Source organism: Myotis lucifugus, unplaced genomic scaffold (assembly GCF_000147115.1).
Source record: "Myotis lucifugus unplaced genomic scaffold, Myoluc2.0 scaffold_154, whole genome shotgun sequence".
Lineage (NCBI taxonomy): Eukaryota > Metazoa > Chordata > Mammalia > Chiroptera > Vespertilionidae > Myotis > Myotis lucifugus.
In genome coordinates, this window is record NW_005871202.1 from 2,935,217 (window position 1) to 2,956,158 (window position 20,942).

The 20,942-nt window shown below is 44.6% G+C and overlaps 1 protein-coding gene across 1 annotated transcript in view; it reads left to right on the plus strand.

Moving 5' to 3' along the window:
* TENM3 (teneurin transmembrane protein 3) overlaps positions 1 to 20,942 on the plus strand; it is a 420,114-nt gene that overhangs the window by 301,084 nt on the left and 98,088 nt on the right. The window contains exons 5-6 of the mRNA XM_023759395.1: positions 474 to 596; positions 16,089 to 16,303. Coding sequence (XP_023615163.1) covers positions 474 to 596; positions 16,089 to 16,303 — 338 coding nt within the window. The remainder of the gene's footprint in view (positions 1 to 473; positions 597 to 16,088; positions 16,304 to 20,942) is intronic.

A 20,942-nucleotide genomic window follows, 5' to 3' on the forward strand; every position in this document is an offset into this window, starting at 1 on the left:
ATCCATTCTGATCATTTCATATGCCAGCTAATTCATCTGTGAGCCCAGTTTTTAGTCTTACCTTAATCCAGTGATTAGCATCTCGGCTCTTGAGAACCTATAGGTTTTACAACAAAGTGTTATGCACGTGGGAGTGGCCTGTGGTCACGCAATTGGGCGGGTGCTGCTATGAGCTCCCACCGCTTAGTTCAGGGGTGGAGGGGATGGAACTCCGACAAAGCAGAGAAGGTAACCGTTCTTGCCTAGGAGTGTCCTGGTACAATTGATGGAGAAACATCAGAGCACTATTGCAGTGCTGCGTATGTACCTATCGCCACCATTGCATTTGTGTGTGGGGTTGCTTGTTTTCTGATCTTTATCATGCAGTTACCCTGGGTGTTGCATTGTAACTCTACGTGACTTGTTAACATGTTTGCCATTGGCATTGCAGCAAAAGTAGCGGCCCTTTAACCAGCCTCTATCCTTCCCCCCAGCAATGCATCTCTTCGGCCTCAACTGGCAGCTCCAGCAGACGGAAAACGACACGTTTGAAAACGGAAAGGTGAACTCGGACACCGTGCCCACGCACACCGTGGCGCTGCCTTCTGGCGACAGCGGTAAGGCAGAGAGTCGCGTGGCCTGTGTGTTTCTGTGAACATCTCTTGCCATACATTTGTCTTTACCCAGTTTTATGTGGAAGAGAGGAAAGGTTTTGAAATTACAGATGTCGTATTTGAAGGAGCAGTTTTTATTCATTTACTTGAACAATTGAAAATGTACACTTTATTATGGGAATAATACTGTGTGCCTTCTGGTTAGACAGCGAGGCCTTCCCGCCTTTCCCTCCTGCAGTTGTGTGTTTTGTTTTAATTTTAGTCTGAAAATAGATTATAACTCAGCGTCTCATCACTATTTCCTTGGGTATATGACGCTTTCTTCACTCAGCGACTGTGTGGTGTTGGAATACTATATCAGTTTTGATATGAAAGCTTTTAAGTACAGCACACACTAGCAGTGGTTCTCATCCTCCCTAATGCCGTGACCCTTTAATACAGTTCCTCATGTTGTGGTGACCCCCAACCATAAAATTATTTTCGTTGCTACTTCATAACTGTAATGTTGCTACTGTTATGAATCGTAATGTAAATATCTGATATGCAGGATGTACTTTCAGGGATCGTGACCCACAGGTTGAGAACCACTGCAAAGGATTATAATGTGTTGCCCTTTCTCTAACCTTCACAAGCTTGCACTCTGACCTGACAGGCTTGCAGATCAATTGACTCTGAATTAAAAATGGAATTTAAGAGGTTGTAGCTAATTTTTTTCAATGTGAACACCCAGAATGCTGTATTTCATTTTTCTGGTATAAACACGCAGGAAAATGTATTCATGTGTATGCATATTTACATTATGCGTGCCTGTCTGTTGTTTTTATGTATGTTTGTGGTATGTAGATATGTCTTGGCATTTGACATCCTCTGACTTTTTGCAAAAATGTCGTAATACTTTGTATCTCAAAGCCACCAGAATACAACACCTATTGCCACGTGATGAATATGTCATCTGCCTCTAAGCATCTCCCTGGTGTGTCTTCCACTTTTTTTCTTCTTAGGTTTGTATTCTGCTTCCACATCAGTTAGGTCCCCCTCGTGGGGTAGGTTCCCTGCGAGATTAAAAAGAAGCTACTGTATCTTTATATAGAACATACTTGCTTAGCCTATATAATAAAAAGCTAGTATGCAAATTGTCCCCTCAACCGGGAGTTCGACTGGAGTTCAACCAGGGGGTGAGGCTGGCTGGCCAACTGCTGTGGCCCCTCCCCCTGGCCAGCACCGCCTCCAATCACCCCCACCCCATCCCAATCGGGGGCGGGCCAGCTGGACCCCACCCATGCACGAATTCGTGCACCAGGCCTCTAGTATTTATATATCTGTTGTGGTTTACATGGACTGTGACTAATGCTCTTATTGTATTTTTGTTCTTTGCTTTCCCATCTTCTGTTTTATTTTAACAATAATACTTTGTGACGCTTCTCTTCTCTCTTGGAGAGATGGAGGAATTTGACAAGATCTTCATGGTAATAATAAATACCCCATCCCACCCCTGTACAGGGCCTTTTGACACCAAGTTCTGCATGTCCCCAAACTGTAAGCTGGTGATTGAGATGACTCCACATCTGAGGAAAACGGGCAGATTACCGAGGAGGGAGCCCATCTTTCCTCATTAAAACTGTCGGTGGGAAATTTCCGTGAAATAAAATACGGTTACTTAAACAATTGTTGTTTTAGGCAGTGATGACACACATATGAACAGATTGAGTAACTGCACAGAAATTAATAGTATTTATTTCTGGTTTATATAGATTGAAATTTACATGTTCTCTTAGCACTTATTAATCTCACATGTAGGGGACTTTATCCACTGAATATACTAAAAAGGGAAATGTTTATTGTAAATGTTTTATTTAAGAGGACACACACCCTAACCATTTATTTATTGTGACTGAACTGAAGCAGACAGGCATGCCTCAGGGAGCTGCAGGCCCAGTCCCTTCCCTGGTGCTGGGCCGGGATTTTGCCAGGAGCCTCTACTCAGATCCGCAGGCCTCGGCTCCCAGAAGCCCACATGCAGACGTGGCTCCTTCCCCGGACTCTGTAACCTGCCAGTGGTTCAGACCTGCAGGAAAGCGTAGGGCAGCCCGGGAAAGCCTGTCCGGGGTCCCGGCAGCCCCAGGGGTTTGGAAGAACGTCCTATAACTGTGGCTTCAGAAAGCGCTCTGGAGCTGATGGGCTTCTAAACTACTCACCACGATGCAGGGAGATGCTATTGCATCAAAAGCACAAATGCTTCCACATATCCGTGTGTTTCCCAGGATAGCACCCGTCCTCCCTGTGGGACATGCACCTGGGTGTTCTCTGTTTTATGGTCTCTCCCATTCCTACAAACGCCAGTTGGATGTGCTCCACCGTCTCAAACACACAGCTGTGGTTCCCCTTCTGTGAGGGGCTGCAGGTACCCACGTGCCCTGGAGGCACCGTGTGCAATGACATACGCCACGGAGCAGCCATGTGCTCGTGGGCAGGTACCTTCTTCCTCGCCGCCCAGGTAAGGAGCAGACAGCGATGCCCCAGGACGAGTAGACACCGCAGAGCCGATCCCCCAGCCGCCAGCCAGACTAGGGCATGTGCGGGAATTCCTCTGTGTCTGGGCTCAGTCCTTGTCCAAATCATAGTCACTAGTGTCTTTTTATTTTTTCTGGAACAGCCAAAATATACTAAACTGAAAGAATCTTATTTTCATTTTTCCATATAAAGATTCTTGGTATCTGTCTCTTAAATATGTATAGTCCTGGGTGCAGGGAGCATGAGGGGCTCTATTTGCAAGAAGGAGGCACCTCACAAACACTGCTCCTTGTCTCCAGGATGGACCCACAGCGTCCCTCACCACTTCAGCTTCCCGAGCTTTGCACCTCATTTCTAGAAATTCTAGCTCACACCTGTAAGCAGGCCTGAGCCTCCTGAGCAAAGCTCACCCAGAGAATAACTGTGCTGAGCGTCATGAGCAGATTGCTTTCAGCTTCTAAATGCCGTCCTCTTATTATGTAGCCTGGTTCTTTAACGACAAATAGAGGCCCGGTGCACGGATTCGTGCACATTGAAAGTAAATTAATTGGAAGGTGGCCGGCAGGGCAGGACTGGGCGAGAGGGGCCGGACATGCCCTGGAGCCAGCCTCCCGTGGACCCTCCCCGGGCAGCTGCACCTGGGGTGGCGCTGGGGCTCAAAGGACGTCTGCGGAATGAGTGGGGTCCCTCAGCCTGGCCTGTGGGGATCAGGCCGAAACGGGCTCTCCAACATCCCCCGAGGGGCCCCGGATTGCGAGAGGGCAGTTCTCGGGTGACGCACCCCGGAATCGGGCTCCCTCCTCTCTGGGTCCGGGTGCGTCACCCGAGAACCACAGCTGCCAAGTCACGGCAGCTCGGCAGCTCCTGTGTTGAGCGTCTGCCCCCTGGTGGTCAGTGCACATCATAGGTACCCTGTTGACGGTCAGACGGTCACTTAGGCTTTTATATATATGTAGATTCCCAGGCACAACCTTGGTGCTAAGGGTTCAGTAAACTCCCTGCTTGCTTTTAAGCGCAGTCTGAAGGCATTTCTAAAGGGTGTTTATTATTTAAAGAAGAATTTCTGCCCTGTGCCAGGGGCCTTTACTGATTATCCCTGAGACCTCCTTAGACTGCAGATTGCAGAGAGGAGGTCAGAAGCACCGGTCTCAGGAGACCTGAGGGAAGGGGGTGGGAATGGTGTTTTTTAGCCCCAACACCAGTCTCCTTCCAGAAACGGCAGTTACTCCCCTGGACCAAGGAATTCCGTCAGCCTAATGCGCTGGAAAGAACCACACAGGCCTCCGTTCCAGTTGTAGCTCGTGCATTTATTTAGTTTGTAACCTTCAGCAAGTTACTTAACTTCTTTGAGCCTCCATTTCCTCACACGTAAAGAGGGAGCAATCATGCCCGTCTCTTGGCTCACCGGCTCCCACCATCTGGCAGCCCTACTCCATGTCCCTTGCAAATTCTTCCACATTTCTTACCAGTTATTCAGAATCTTCCTGCTGCACCCGTCAGCTTTCTCAGCTGATGTCCTGGCCTCCTATTCAACAGCAACCACCGCAAAAGAAGCGGAAGCCTTCAGAGGGAGCCCTCTTACAGCCCTCCAGGCCTCCGCGTGTCTGAGTGTTTTCTTTCATCCAAGGCTCAACTTCCCATGGGACTCTTGATCCCATCCTGTACTTCAGAATGTCCCCACTCTACCTGGACATCCAGTCAGCGCTGGAACATTCTGAGGCCACTCGCCGTCTCCAGAAGATCCATACATAGACCCTCGAACTGCCCCCTGGGCCAGCTCTGCCCCGTCTCTCTCTTCTCCCCTGCAGCCAGCCTTCTGGAACAGAGGGTGCAGAGTCAGGATTTACCGCCCGTGCACCCCTGCTCCAGCCTGGCCCCTTTCTCGTGGCTGTCCTCCGCCCGCCACTCACGCAGCTGTTGTCTTCCAGAGTCACCCGTCGCTGTGTCAGGGGCACCAATGACTGCCCCTCTGTCTTTGCAGCGTGTAACCCTCCTCAATGAAGTGGTCTTTCCCCTTTGCCTCTGTGACACCACGTTCATGCACTTCCTTCCTAACTTTTCAGCAGGGACGTTTCAGTTTGTCCTGTGACTCATTTTCCTCTACCCAATCTGTCACCATGGCTGTTCTCTGGGTTCTGCTTTCTTCAAAGTATAACCACGCCGGGTTCCCTCCCCCACTCCTCTGGCTCCAGCGGCCTTCCGTGTGCTGTGCTGCAGGCTGTGAGCTCCCAGGTCAGTCAGTGCAGCCCAGACCCCACTCCTCGAGTCCGGACACCAACCCCATGAACTTGACCAGGGAGCTTTGGAACACGTCCCTCCGCTGGCATCGCGGTGTCTGCAGCTGAACCCACCCCCGGCTTTGGTCATCTGCTCCTGCACAGCCAGCCGCACCCAAACTCAGTGGCGTCAAAGATCAACGTGTGCTCGTCTCTCACGGTTCTGCAGATTGACAAGGCAGCTCTTGGGTTTTCGCTTGGGTCGCTCGTGCAGCTGCTTCCAGATGCCAGCGGGTCTCTCTGAGACCTTCCCTGAGCTGGAGTCTGTGGCAGCCTGTCCTCACAGCTGGCAGTCGCTGCTCCCTGTCGGCTCTGCGGTGGCTGTCCGCTGGAGCACCTGAGCCTGGCCTTCTGTGTGTCGGGGCTTCTCAGAGCATAGCCGGTGGTTCCGAAGAAGCATGTCCAAGAGGGATCGTTCACAGAAACAGTTTTCTAGGATATTGGACATTCTCAGGTGTCCCTTCCATCACATCCTGTCTGTCAGAAAATTCAGTGAGGTCAGCCCAGGTTCATAGAAAGGAGAATTAGCCTGGCAGGCCTGGCTCAGTGGTTGAGCGTCAACCTAGGAACCAGGAGGTCTCGGTTCGATTCCCAGTCAGGACACATGCCCAGGTTGTGGGCTCCATCCCCAGTGGGTGTTGTGCAGGAGGCAGCTGATCAGTGATTCTCTGTCATCATTGATGTTTCTTTCTATCTTGCTCTCCCTCTCCCTTCCTCTCTGAAATCACTAAAAATGTTTTTTAAAAAATCTTCCCTTCTTGACTGGGGAAATGGCAAGGACACATTTTATAAAGGCATGGGGGGTAGACGATGTGGTGGCCATCTTTGGAAAACAGTCCAATTGGCCTCTCTTCGGGGCTTTCTGTGTCAACAAGTGGCATCACCATGCACCTGGTTACCTAGGCCAGAAGCTTCCCCGCCCACATTCAGTCAGTCACCAAGTCCTGTCAATTCTAACTACAAAGTATCTCCCGGATCCCATGGTCTCTCACCTGGATCATAGGAGCCACTTTCCATCTGGAATGTATGTCTTTAGTCTCGCCCATCCATTCTTCAGAGACAAATCTGAGATACCAGTGGCCTGCCTGACCCCCTTCAGTGGCCTAGATTCTGACCTGATGCCTTCGGGTGACCTACAGAGCTCTCCGCGAGTGGTGGTGCATGGCCCTGTGCCATCATTCAGAAACAGTGTAGCCGAGAGAGACCAGACCACCTGGTTTCATGTCCTTGTTCTGACCGTTCATGCCTTTGTTACTGGGGACAAGTTCCATCGCCTCTTTGTGCCCATTTTCCCATCAGTTAGAGTGGTGTTGCAGATCCATTGTAAATACCTAAAATGGTGCGCAGTACCTAGTCAGTGCCTGGAAAATGCCGGTGATGACTCATATTCCTAGTTAATGTATGCCTTCTTTAATAGAGTATAAGGCAAAGATCATTATTTTTCCTGCTCTGTCCTATGATTTTAGCATAGTTCCTGGCATGTAATAGGTGCACAACAAGAATGTGTTGAGTGAGTAAATGAAAATAGCATGACCAAGCGATAGAAAGTATATAAAGGGGCCAATGACATGAAGTACATGATGTGCCCTCTATAAAGCGGACACAAAGCAGGTGTTGATGCAGTGTAGTGGGTAAGAAAAGCAGCGCTGCCATCATGGGATGGCTTTGAGCAAATTACCTTCTCCAACCTGCTTCTTCGTGGGGTGGTGCTGAGATTCAAATCAGGTAATGCATGCAGGCTGCCAGGCAGTGATTGGAACATGACAAGTATTTGATGCCTGTCAGTAATTATTAGTTCACTCTTTTTTCTACAAGTCATGATTATGTACTTGTACTTTTGTAGCACAATTCTTAAGAAGGTAGATCCTTAAGTCAGCATCAATAATATCCTCTGAAGCAATCATAGAAATCCCTGTCATTCGTTATTTTTGTTTTTATTTATTTGGATTTTATGAAAGGAAGCTAATCTTTAATCTTGCTTTGAATGCTTGATATTCGTTCATTCTGCATTCATTTACTGAGCATATATAGGGTGTTCCAAAATTCACGCAAGGTTTGAATTTTGTGTGAGCATTAACAACAACAAAAAATAAATAAAAGCCTAATTTTACTTGGTTTATTGAATCGGATTCTAATATCTGTTGCCCTTTGATTTCAATCCCTTCAATTTGATAAGCATTCCCAAGTACCAATTATGGCCCAGGAGCAGGGACAATGAAGACCAATGAAGACCACGGCTTTGCATATGTGCCAGCAAAGCCGTAGAGGCCATTTACCCGATGTGCTATTCCATACATAACCCTATACTGTATACTTTATGAATCAATAAAAAATTTACAATTTTTAATTATAAACCTGTGTTTTCTATCAAAATTACTTCTTGCGTGAATTTTGGGACACCCTATATTATGTGCCATGTACAGAGCAAGGTTCAGAGAATAGAGCAGTGGAAAAAAGGCAGTCACAATTGTTCCCAAAGCAAGTGAATTTCTAGGCAAGACAGACGTCAAGCAGGCAATCGCAGTGTGTTAGAAAATGCACATCTCAACATTAACTTTATATGAAAAAAGCGATGAGACAAATGCCAACATTTAGTATTTGATAATGTGGCATAGTGTAAGACAAAAGGAAAGTCCATAAATTTTGGTTAGTAATAACTTTGGCAAATGACTTCATATATATATATATATTCTCTTGGATGAGTACAGATTGAAACACTAAATCTATATGTATGTGCATGTGTGTATATCTGTGTGTGATTTATACTGTTTAAACAAAATAATTGAAATTGCTTTTAAATTTTTATTATTGTTCATCGTTTACCAATTTTCTCAAATACTAGACAATTTCAGCAAATTAGAGTTGAGCGAGTGGAAGATTGCCTGTTAACTAAAGCGCTGGGACTAAGGTCTGCAGGAGCATCAAGCTTTATCCGATATTGTTTATAGAACTTGCAGGGTAGAGTAGTTCTTTAATTAGGTGCCATATTGATTTCACCCATTAGGCTGTATTTGCAAGGCAGTTATGTTTTATCTCACTTCTCTCGTGATGTAATGTGCTGTGTCCGTGTTGGGCCCGTGGTGGTTTAAAGAAGGACTTGCTCACGCAGAGATCTCAGAATCAGTGAATGAATCCAAGGTTAGATCATAGGATTGTAGGGTGGGCTACGGATTGTAAATGCCTAGCCTGGCTTCCTGCCGTCTTAATTTTCTGTGCCTCCATGGGACTTAAGATATTATCACTTACCCTCTTCAACAACTGAGTTAGACTTTTATAGTTGGATTTCTTCCCTGCCTTTCCGTTGTAATCGTTCTACGCTTGTTCCCTCGCATCATAGGCAGGCAGCAAATGCATGCTATACGTGGGAAAACATTTAGTATTTTTTAACTTTCCATGACCTCTTGGTTCATAGATCGATGCTCAGCCACTGAACCACACCGGCCGAGCCCTAGTACCTCCTCTATGGCCTTGTCTGAAAAACCCCACTTCACTGACATGTTTCCCTGTAAACTGGGTGTCACATGAGTAAGGAGAGGAAAGGCAGTAGCTCTGTGTACATGGTCTCTTAATGTTTTCACGCTCTGACAACTGTGTTTTAAGACACTGAGGCTGTAGTGACACGTGCTTGCTGAAGAAAGGGAAAATCACAGTCAGCAGGTGGAAAGATTGCTCGTGGCTCCCACATTCAGGCACAACGGGACGCGGCGGGAAAAACCTTCAAGACGATGCCCTATTGCGTTTGAAGACGTGGCACACCTCACTCTTACTGGGAAGGCTTTCATTGGTCTGATTCCCAACCTCCACGCTTGGAGTTTAGAATAACCACAGGGCACCCAGTTGCCCTGTCTATGTGTTTGCCTCCATCCTTCCTCCTTTTTCTCTTGGTGACACCTACAGACAACCTTCGTGTGTCGCCTGTGATCACTCTCAGGCCAGGCTCTGGGGTGGGCGGGGGAGTGATCTCCGTGACAGGGGAGAGCGCTCTGGGCCTGGCCTTTATTTCCTCGGAAGCCAGAGTTTCTGGAATTCAGGACACGATGAAAGACTTCTGTGCCCGGCCTGTATCTGAGAGGCCTGACGAGCTCCAGAGGAAGGGGCTGTGCAAGTGTTTACAAGTTTATCAAACTGTGCCCAAGGCTCGCCCACTGCCGGGCGTGCTGACAGTCAATAAAGAGCACTTGAAGCGCTAGCAGGAGTGGCCGCACTTGGCCCCGATCTTGAAAAGCAGCAGCGCATGATTTAAAAAGACAAAGCCCTTCACGGCACCCAGGGCAGCAGCAGGCGTGTCCTGCTCCCCTGAGCTGCCGGAGCGGCGGATTTGAGCAGAGAAAGGGCAGTGTTGCCTGTTTGTCTCCCCATCAGTGCTTACAATGAGAAGTCAGGTCTGCACCCACCCTGTAGAAAAGACAGATTCTAAGACTTTAATTCAAAACACGTTCATTCTAGAAACCAGAACAGTTTGAAGCAAATGGAATTTGATAGGCACTCAAAGATGAGATTTGTATCTCATGGGAAAAGCTAGAATGGATCGCCAAACTTCGAACTATTTGGTTCTCGTGTCCCTAAAACAAAATATGTACACAAATTTAAGTTTGATTTCCTGTGACCATAATACTCTTACGTGTCGTACAAAACCGGTTTGCTTCTATATTGAATTTTGCTTATAACTATTAGTGGCTCACACAATGGAAATCAACCTAAGTATTACTTAAATAGGTTAAACATTTTGATGATCATTAAACATCAAAAGTGGGAAATCCTTCTCTGAATGAGATATGGGGACTTTTTCAAATAGTGTATGTATTCATGGATGAATATTACTTATTTACAAGAGCAAAGCAAGATGCAGTATCCACTCTATTCCTGCTTCCCTTTATTATAAACGTAAACATCAGAGGTCTTGGGACAAAAGGAGCAGATGGAAAGGGAAGGATGTTTTTAGAGCTAAGCCATTCGATTATGTGAAATCCTTAGTACTCAGATTTCAAAAATCACATTGTGATCTGTTCGCAGAAAGTGTGTGCCACGGTCTACAAGCTGTCAGTTCCACCCCATGTCCTCTTCAGTTTTAGTGAAAGCGAGGAACTGGCACCTGCCTGCTCCCAGGAAGATTTGTCACAGCGTTTTCTGAAGCCGTTTCTGGTTCTGTGAAGTGTTCCAGGCTTAGCAGAATGCCACTCATCACACCTCGTACTTTTACTAAGCGGCACCTTGTTTAAACTGGTACACACAGAATCTGATAGAAAATTGAGCTTTTGTTCATTTACATTCACCTTCGTTATTATAATCCTTTTGGAAGGCTTTGTATCGTGTTACATGCTTTAAATATCTCTCTTTGATTAGCTCACCTGATCTAGGGAAGTATCTATATGTAATTTACCCGCAGAGCATGTACTCATTCAAACCAAACTTACTTTTGGTTGGAAAGAGTCTGACTTTATATTTTTCAGTTCAAATAAATTAATATACGTTTTTCACAAGCATCTCAGTTCTGAATTCCTACTCTAGGTAGGTAGTAGATAGATGATAGATAGATAGATAGATAGATAGATCAGGAATCTTACACAGTTTGCTAACTGGATTAAATGGTGCCTCACTGCTTTGATATTTCCTATTTTATTGATGTTCTCTTTGCAGTCATGCAGCCCTTCTGAGATGAAAATGATTCTTGGCCGCCAGCTGGGGTGGGTGAAGCGGGCACTGAACAAAAGTGTATGCCCTCCCTCTTGATACAGCGTGTTTCAGAACCATGACCAGCCTTCGCACGGCATTTCTTAACTCCACACTTTGACCTGGATAGAAATACGTGTAAGGCGAGGAAAGACAGGAAGCCTCACCTTGGACTCATGGTGTCTTGAATAAAGGAGGCTTTGTCAACAAAAACACTTCAAAGCGTGTCTTTGGCACCTGGAAGCTTCGTGCTCCCCGCCAGGGTGCATCGTAAGGTCCTGGGTGTGCGGGAGGCATGTCTTTATGTGCAAAGAAAGTCCATATGTGCAAGTTGTTGAAGTTCTAGAAAGCGATGCCCTTAGAACAGTCTCCCCCTCTCCTCATGGCACGTCTCCATGCAGGCTTCATTCCTCAGTGTGTGACTCCACTCGTTTGAGGACTTCTGGACCAGTGACCTCCATGACCCTTGAACTCTGAGATTCTATGATGTTATGATTAGTGAGGCTTTCTCATTGTAGAAAAAAAAAACAATCATTGTAACTACTACCGCCATACTCAAGCACATGCAATCAACCTTAGTTCCTTTTTTTTAACAAATGAAAAAGGGCCACCTGTTAAATCAGCTGTGGGAATAATTGGATAAGGAGATACACGTATTGACAACAGTGGGCAGGCATATTTCAGTGAGAAAGATTTGACCTCTCCAGATCAGTAGCTGGAGAAACCAACAAAGCAAAGCCCTGACACTCTACACGTCGGAACTTGATTGCTGTTTTCCACACTTGATGTTTTGGGGGGAAATTCTGTGGTTCGCACATTCATGCTCACCAGCTCTCAGAGCACAGGTATGCCACCAAAGCCGCTAAAAACCGCTATGGCGGCAACAGACACTATCAACCCCACAGAGCCGATGAAATCACATGGGCTTTAGATAATAACAATAGAGTTGTTAATAGCAGTAAAGTATGATAATAGCCTTAGAAATATATGAACTTGATGAATGTGTCCAAATACGAACCATTTCCATATTTAATTATGATTTGTGTACTAACAGATCTTAGTGCGGAAAAAGAACTAATACTCCAGTATTTCTTAAATATTTTCATGTGGAAGTCAACCACAAGACAGAACTTACTAGGAGTCTCTTACAAGTTATAGCACAAAGACTATGATGTTACGGTATTCATGGTCGTTTTCATTTCACAGGACTGGTCATTTCTTCACAATAAAAACAGGTATAACTCTGTCCTAAAGTTAAGGCTAAGCAGATGTTTCCGTTTGGTTTAATGGGTGAATATGTCTGATTTCATGTGAAATAGACAAATGTGAAGCTTAGTAGTTTAAAATAACACTTTTGGTTGTAATAAAAAGCAAGGATTATTCTTATGACTATATAGAACACACATAGCTCTGGCATCACGCAGACCTTGACCTGACTCTTGTCTCTACCACACACTTGGGCCACATAATTTATTTCTCTGAGCCTTAGTTTGCTCAGCTCAAAATAACATCAACCTCATAGCGTTTTTTGAAATTTCAGACAGATAATAGAGGCGAAACCAGCGGGCTTGTTGTAGGTTCTTAGTACAGGTTACTTTGTCTTCTCTTGTCCCTCCTCCACCATTTCTGTAGAAGCTGATTTATGACAAGTGTAGGTGCCTGTGCAGAAGCATGTAAAGCGAAAAGCAGGCTCCAAAATTTCATATTTTCTATGAACAGAGGGAGTTATCTGGTTAGATAGGAAGCGGCCATCTCTGGTCTGTGTGGTAGAATTATATTCTCTATCTTTTTATTTAATTATACGTTCTGATTGAGCTAGCATGAATATGTATAACTATTGTAAGAGAAATCTTTAAAATTTTAGTGAGTGATGCATAATGTATAATCTTTGAGTTGATACATGAAAAATTACGTTTCCTATAACCCAATTTTTACTCCTGTTCCCTAGAGCATTTTATATTACGAAGTTAGTTCAAGATAAACAGACCCTGATAGCTAAGGAGTTGTTCACTGCCAGGATTATGGACATCGAGGGGGAAAAGAGAGGAGGTGACGGTGTAAATAATGTATTTTTATTAAACTTTCGTGGACAACCCCTTCCCCCTGCCTCTACCTGGTCATCGGCAGCTGCATCCTAACTGGCTCTCCACTCTCAGGCTCCCCCACTGCTGCCTTCAATGTCCTCGGAGCAGTGACTTCGTTTCCCCTTTAGCCTGCTCACACCTTTAACAAGTCTCTTTTCACTCTAGCTTTCTTTCGCAGCTGGTGATCCAGAGTACAGTAGTCCAGGCAGAAAACAATCCCAATGTTTCCTAGTAATCACCTCTCCCTCGAACTGTGTGAATGTGTTGTGAGTCACGTTGGAACCTAATGGCCATAAACTAGAGATCACCATGCTCATGGGTGATCGCAAGGCGTGTTCCTTAGTAATACTGAATTCTGTTTCTCCTGATTACACACATGCACACATGTGCGCGTGCACACACACACACATGCATACACACAACCGAGGAACAAGCAAGTGCTTTTGCAGCATTGAAATACAATGTGCTCATATTAATTCTACTTGAAGTATCACTTTTTAAAACATGCCATACATGATATGCATCTCTATATATAAAAGCCAAGCAACCAGAACGACCGGTTGCTTTGACACGGACTGCAGCCCAGATTGGGCCCCCCAATCCCGATCGGGAGTGGGGCCAGCCAGCTGACCTCCCGCAGCCCCCCCCCCCGCCGGCCAGGCCCAGATCAGTTCCAATCAGGGTGGGCCGGCTGGACCCCACCCATGAATTCGTGCACCAGGCCTCTAGTAGTAGTATAATGCTAGTAGATATATGCATCTGCAGGAAAAAGGGTAAATAACACTATGGATAGAGATGAAAAGACAAGATACAAAAAAGTCACTAGCATGAAGTATAAAGACCCAGTTCTGTAACCTGGCATTCCAGGCCCTCACAAGCTGCTGCCCTTCTCCTTCCAGCCTTACTTCCCATTCCTCCCGTGACAAACCATCACTGTCTCCCACTCATTCAGAACCTACCGCAGGCCCAGCGCTTGGTGTAATATAATCCTCACGGTGGTCCTGCAATTGCATCACTGTCCCCATTTTACAGACGAGGCTTAGTATCTGCCTTCAGGTCACACAGCTGGTTAGTGAGAGAGCAAGGACTCAAACCCAGGTTTGTCTGACTCCAAAACCAGTTTTCCTAACTGTTGTAGCCACACAGATCTCTGTCTTCAGTAGCAGCCTGACCTGTGCCATGAGACTAGTCATGATGCTCACTGCTACCCAGAAACCTTGTCCTACATGACCTTCAAAGTTGACCTAGAACTTAACTCATCTGTGCCATCTCTCAGCCTCCAGCCCACAGTGCTGTCACCTCCTCTGACCCTTAATCATATGCTACTTTAGATTGTCATCTATTTGTCCATTTGTGGGTGTTGTCTCCCCAACCAGGCAACCAGGCGCTTAATGGCAGGAGCCCTGGAAGGCCGCATGGACTGTCTCTGAGATGCCTCTCTTTGGACCATATTCCCTCCTGTCACCTGCAGTTCTGTGTTCCTCGTAGACACTCAGGACCTCAGCATTACAGTAATACTCTTCACAAACAGTAAGAGGACTCTCCAGTGCCATTAAACTAAGATCACTCAGAACTCTCTGATTTGACACTAAGGCCTCTAAATATTGAATGAACCATTTCTCTGGAGGCCCTTATGTAACAGGTATTGTCTAATATGATGTAATATCTGAAATAACCATCAAATTAATGTTTTTAAAAGATAAACTTAATAGTAAGTCAATTTTGTGACTTTAAAGGACTGAATTGCCCGGCTGGTGCAGCTCAGTGGTTGAGCATCGACCCAGGAACCAAAAGGTCACCCACCAGTTTGATTCCCAGTCAGGGCACATGCCCGGGTTGCGGGCTCCATTCCCAGTGGGGGGCATGCAGGAAGCAGCCAATCAATAATGTTCCTCTCTCTCATCAATGTTTCCATCTCTCTATCCCTCTCCCTTCCTCTCTCTAAAAATCAATAAAAACATATTTTAAAAAATAAAAAGTAAAAGGACTGAATCAACAGAGGATCATCTGCCTAGTTTCATTCTGTTCCTTAGCCTTCACAGCCCCTTCCTGAATGAGAGACAGTGTGGTTTTATTTCCGTTTAAGGAAAATCACAAAACCGCCTCTGTCAGCAATCCCCTGAGAATAACAGAGAAAGAACCTCAGCGAGGAGGGGAGGGGGACACCCTGTGTAAAAGAGGACTCGGATCTGTCTCCGAAAACCGGGCTTGCAGAGGAGGGGAGATTCCGACCGCCGAGTCTTTGTTCCTACAGGTTGAAGGTCACTGGGAGGGATAATCAAGTGCACCTGCTAAGGCTGAACGTGAATTTGAGGTGAGGGTCCAAAGAAAGAGGGAAAGTTGTAGCAGCCTACGTTAGAAACTTTGTAAGAATTCAAACCTACGCCTCCTTCCCTTCCCCTCCCCATGGTCTTCCCACACGCCCCCCCCCCCTTTGTCTGTTTCCCTTCCAGCATCTGATTTCTCACTCAATCTAATAAATAGTTGAGAGGGAACTACTTGAATCAGTGCCATTGATTGGTTCTGTTGTTTGCTTAAGGATTGATTTGTAAATCTCCATAATCCATTCCGCCTTAATTTACACTTCAGTATGTTTAGAATGACTGATCACTACCAGGCTTAATCTCTCCCAAGAAATAGCAAGACATATCATTTGCAAGATAATTATGTTTGAAGTGATCAAGAAACACTGTAGGTGTGGAAACAGTTTCCGTAATAGGCATACCTTGGGGGAAGTCAGAGGATTTTGTCTTAAGTACCTTCAAGAATGTGTTGGTTGAACTCACAGCATCTAACCAAAAAGCTTTTAAAGTGAACGCTATATGAGAGTATTTCATTATGCGAGGACGATGAACTGTCGGAGCGTCGTGCACAGAGAACTTTTTGGAAGGCAGGCTGTTTGTGTTCTGTTGCCGCTTTAATTTTTTGTCCTTCGCTGGATCTCTTCCATTCAGGAAAATTGGGCGGATTCACGCAAGAAAATAACACCATAGATTCCGGAGAACTTGATATCGGCCGAAGAGCGATTCAAGAGGTGCCTCCCGGTGTCTTCTGGAGATCACAGCTCTTTATCGATCAGCCACAGTTTCTGAAATTCAATATCTCTCTTCAGAAGGATGCATTGATTGGAGTGTACGGCCGAAAAGGCTTGCCACCTTCCCATACTCAGGTAAAAGTAGGCTTCGTTGTCAATAAGATGAAACTGCCCGTGTGCATTTTTAAAGTTATTCTGTTTCTTCACTTGGGCTGTTTTCACTGTTTGACCACTTTTGTATTGATCCTTTACAGTGAGAAGAATTTCGGATGTAGGGTACACGTGTCTTGAGGTTTTTGAATTAGTAGGAAGAACACCATTTTCTCCCTGGCTTGCGTTAACCGTTATTGATTGATTAAAAAGTACCAAAATTTGTGAGCAACTTAATGAATATTGAACATCAGCTCAGCACCTAGTAAAACATCAGGGATTTTTCAAGTGTTTTACAAAGATTCTATGGTCATTTGGGGTGATCTTATTCCTTTCATGTAATAGATGCATTACATTTTTATTTCAAACATGTATTGATTCTATTGAAAATATATTACTTTTTTTTTACTTTATGCCAGATTTGCTCTTAGTAAAGAAATTATTGGGACATAAACATAAATACCATGATAGGAATTTCATCAACTCAAGCCATGATTTCTCATGGACACATGATGAACAATGAAATAAAGAGGCAAAGGAGCTTCATAGGTGACCAAGGATGATCACATGTTTGAGTGTGATACTCAAAACCATTCAAACATTCGTATATCATAGACTCAAAGAACCTTGAAGTCAATTTGCTTGCATGAAGATCCCTTCACAATAATGGTCACAGATAGGCACTATCAGTAATTCCACAGGCTTCATCATAATCTAATATTGGGTCCAGAGAATGAAACTCCCCTGTTGTTTGGGGGAGCGAAGTGGAGGTTCTTGGGGTGCCGCTGAAACAAGCATTTTCAGAAGCCTCGTGGGAGGATGGGTATTGGCGTGGAGTTGCATTTCTCGTGTCCAAAGTCCCTGTCCCTTAAGTCAGGCCTGGAAAGGGTGCAGCTGGGGTTCCAGCAGAGCCAGACACAGGCCAGGGGCCAGAGCTTCCGTTCCATGTTGCAGCCGGTGCGGTTCAGCATCCGGGCCAGAGTAAAGCCCATTAGTCCGGGTGTGGAGCCCCCCATGGCCGTGCGCTACGTGGGCACAAGGGAGAGCTCCCCTGCCACAGGAGTCCCAAGAGGGAGAAGAGAGGGAAGTTCGAGAGTTTTAATATTCAGGGTTCCAGAGCTTGCATTGGCCACGCCCATCCTGGCCAATTACCTGTTCCCAGGGGTGATTGACAGACGCACTTTCCCACGTCACTCAGACCTTACTGGGCAAGTGTCTGTCTGGTCTTCCTTTCCCTCCTTGGCTGTTAAATAATAACCCGGTCATTACAAGAGCATCAGTGGTCTGTAAGTGGGAAACTGCGGTTTAAAGGAGGTCCCGCTATGTCTAAGAGAAATTATTTAAATTACCATAACTAGGAGCTCAGACTCGTCCCAAGATCAACTGTTCTGTTAGTAAATACAGGAATTCCCAAAATGTAATAGATGGTTAATGAAAATTGACAGTTGGATGAACTTAAAGTTATGCTTGATAATCAGTTTTTTCACCCATGGAATTTCATGCTGCGTTTAATTGGATTTATGAAATGAAGACTGGGAGGTTTTCATATACTCTTTATATTATGTAACTTTGTGAGAAAGGCTTTTTCTATAACAGAAATTTAAAATAGGAAATTATAAAGAAAAGTTGATCATACACTATTAAAAATTACATATTTTTTAAAAGGTGACCAACAATATTTGAACATACTTTCTCTGATGTCATTATGGCTCAGGGAAGATGTCATATACATACATAAATACATAGTTGTAAAATTTTTGAATATCATGCTTTGGTGTATTCATTTTTCTGATTTAACATTTTCCCAAATCTAGATGATTAAAGTAAATGTCTTTGATCCTTAGACATAAAAGACTTCCTATTGTATATTAGTATTCAATTTTAAATTTTAAACTACATTTGACTCCCCTTATAGGCGACACTAACGAGGATGTAATAACCAGGTTTTCTCAAATGGAAGGGGGCCTCTGTAACTTCAGTTGTAACGGGTAGATTGAATGTATAGCAATACTAGAGGCTCGATGCATGAAATTCGTACAAGGAGCTCGGCCCTCGCAGCCTCGGTGGCTGCCTCAGCCCTCATAGTCCCGGCTTCATTTAGAAGGTTGTCTAGACCATTGTTCAGCTGTTTGGCTGGACAGTCTAATTAGCATATTCGCTTTTATTATTATAGATTTCAGTGAGATAGAAAAAAAATAACATTTTAATCATTGGAACCACATACATGACCAAGTTATTTTATAACTCAAGACACATACCTATAAGTTCATCAAGGACACAACAGTGCGCATGTAACCTATAAATTCCAAAAATAATTTCTAAAAATGATTTTCTACATGTCATGCCTTTCAAAGGTTTATTCAAAGATTTAGGGTAGACTCTTTGCAAGTGACATGTACCTGTAAGACTAGAGAAGTAAAAGGTGCAGTTTCAGGTTTTCTCATCATTCTTCTGGTATTTAAACACAATATGCAAATGTCTACTTTCTCTCCTGCCACATGCATGGGTTTAAGTAGGTTACACGTTGTCTTAAGCCCCACAGTTATTAGAGTTCCTTTCTCTGGTTTATTCGAGATCAGCAGAGCCAACATCTATTTCTGACTTCGGTGTTTAATCATGAAATATGCTATAAAGCAGCCCAAATTGAACATTTCTCTGTTTCTGGGGAACATGAAAAAAATCAGCCTGAAGTAATGAAAAGGGGCCATTCAGGAGAGTTGCTTGAGTGTTGGAAGTCTTTGTGGTCCTTTAGGAAACTGTCCGTTTGATTGCTGCCGAGGAATCCATGGGCTTCCTTCTCCCTGAAGTTCAGTTCCTGCTCCTGGCGGTCGGAGCCCAAGGAGGCAATTTAATGCCCTACAATTGGTAGTGCCCTGTCTCATTTAAGTGCGTTTGCATGAAGGCTGGTGTAGAATGGGTGCTGGAGACCTGGGTTCCAAGCACACACCTCCACCCACCTTCTGACCTTGTGGCCTGGAACAAATCACTTACCGTCTCTGCACCTAGGGATCTCCCTGTGAAATGAAAGGAGCAGGTCAGATGCTCATAAAATCGCTTCCTCTTCTCTAGTCCAGAGAGGTGCAACGAGACTAGGCCGCCGCCACACGCCGCTGATTTGAGAACACAGTCAAGTAGTCAGAGGTTCTGAGTTCTCTGCATTATAATAACTGAATTGAGTTAAGCCCGTGGACAGCCTGTTCAAACAACGAGCCACCAAGATACCTTTATCAGGTATAAGTGCCGTCTTCATAATCGCTCCCTGAAGTGGTGGAACTGAATCTTGTCCTAAAAGTAGCATAACATCTTAAGACTCACCTGCACACAAAATCCTTGTCTCCATGTCTTGAACAGGTACACACACAAACCTCAGTCTCTCAAGGTGGCCATAGTGATTGCTTTGTGGCCTCAGAACAAAGGTTATTAAATATTTCTATTCCATACAATGTATTTACTTTCTTTAGAGATGGTTTTAGCACTGAGTAGGGAATTTGTCTTTGGGTAGTTGAATAACCCCCTGAAATGCGTGAACTGTGCCGACGGAAGGGCCTGGAACTGAGCAGATACTCAACACCTGTGAGCTACTCCCACCACCACCACCCTCACACCTGGCACTCCAGCCTCACCCTGCTGTTCATAGTGTGATGCCCACAGTGGTATTTTCTGTGATAAAGGTGGTCATTATGAGTAAGGGTTTGAGTTAAAACCCAGAATATTCTCCCTTTCGGTTTTTCATCTACTGTGCTTAATGTCAGTGGACAAGATGTTTCTATGAAATGGGGCCAGGACGAGATAGCTGTTTCTGCCTGTGCCAGGCTGATCAGATATTTCAACCTGAGGAGGAATGAATGGCTTACTTGAGCTAGAAGCACCTTTGAAAAGTGCCGAAATTTCCTCTGATAATTTTGGAATACAATTCTGGTGAATTTTTTGCAGGTCAAATAGCCACACTAGTCATTATGTTAATCTTTGTTAAGATATAAATGCACACAAAAAATTTTTTAATGTTAATTAAGTTATAGATTTTTTATATTTCTCACAGTTAAACTGTACAGTCTTACTACACAGAAAGATGCTTTTGTATTAAAGTAAAATCTTTACTGAGTCAGAAACTGAATTAGATATTCTAAATTCTGTTCAATAGTGACAGGAGGGTCTGTGATCAGCAGTGTTTAACTGTGACTCTCAGAATCCCAGCAACTGATTTTATTCCTGTTTGATTGCATTAAGGGATTCATGTAATAACCATTTTTTCAAAATAGAACACTGATGAAATTCCATTTAAGGAGTAGATCTGAAAGTGGAATTTTAATAGCTCACAGGCACAGTACTGTAGCCTTAATGATTGGTATAGATAGTCCTGAAGTGTACTTACACAGAAGCACATGCCTCCAGAATAAAATGAAAGTAGGTAGGAGGTTCTAGAAACTCAATCCCTCTACTTTTAAGAAAATCCCTTTGCTTTTAAGACACTTATCTAGCGAGTTTATTAAAACCATGTTGGAAAGTCCTTGTGAGGCCTTCCAAAGTCACGGCATTATCTCGGGTTACACACTGTTACCCCCCTGCTACCACTCACACCCCCTACTTCTTATTATCGTTAAGTTCTCCAGTTAAATCCCAGCTA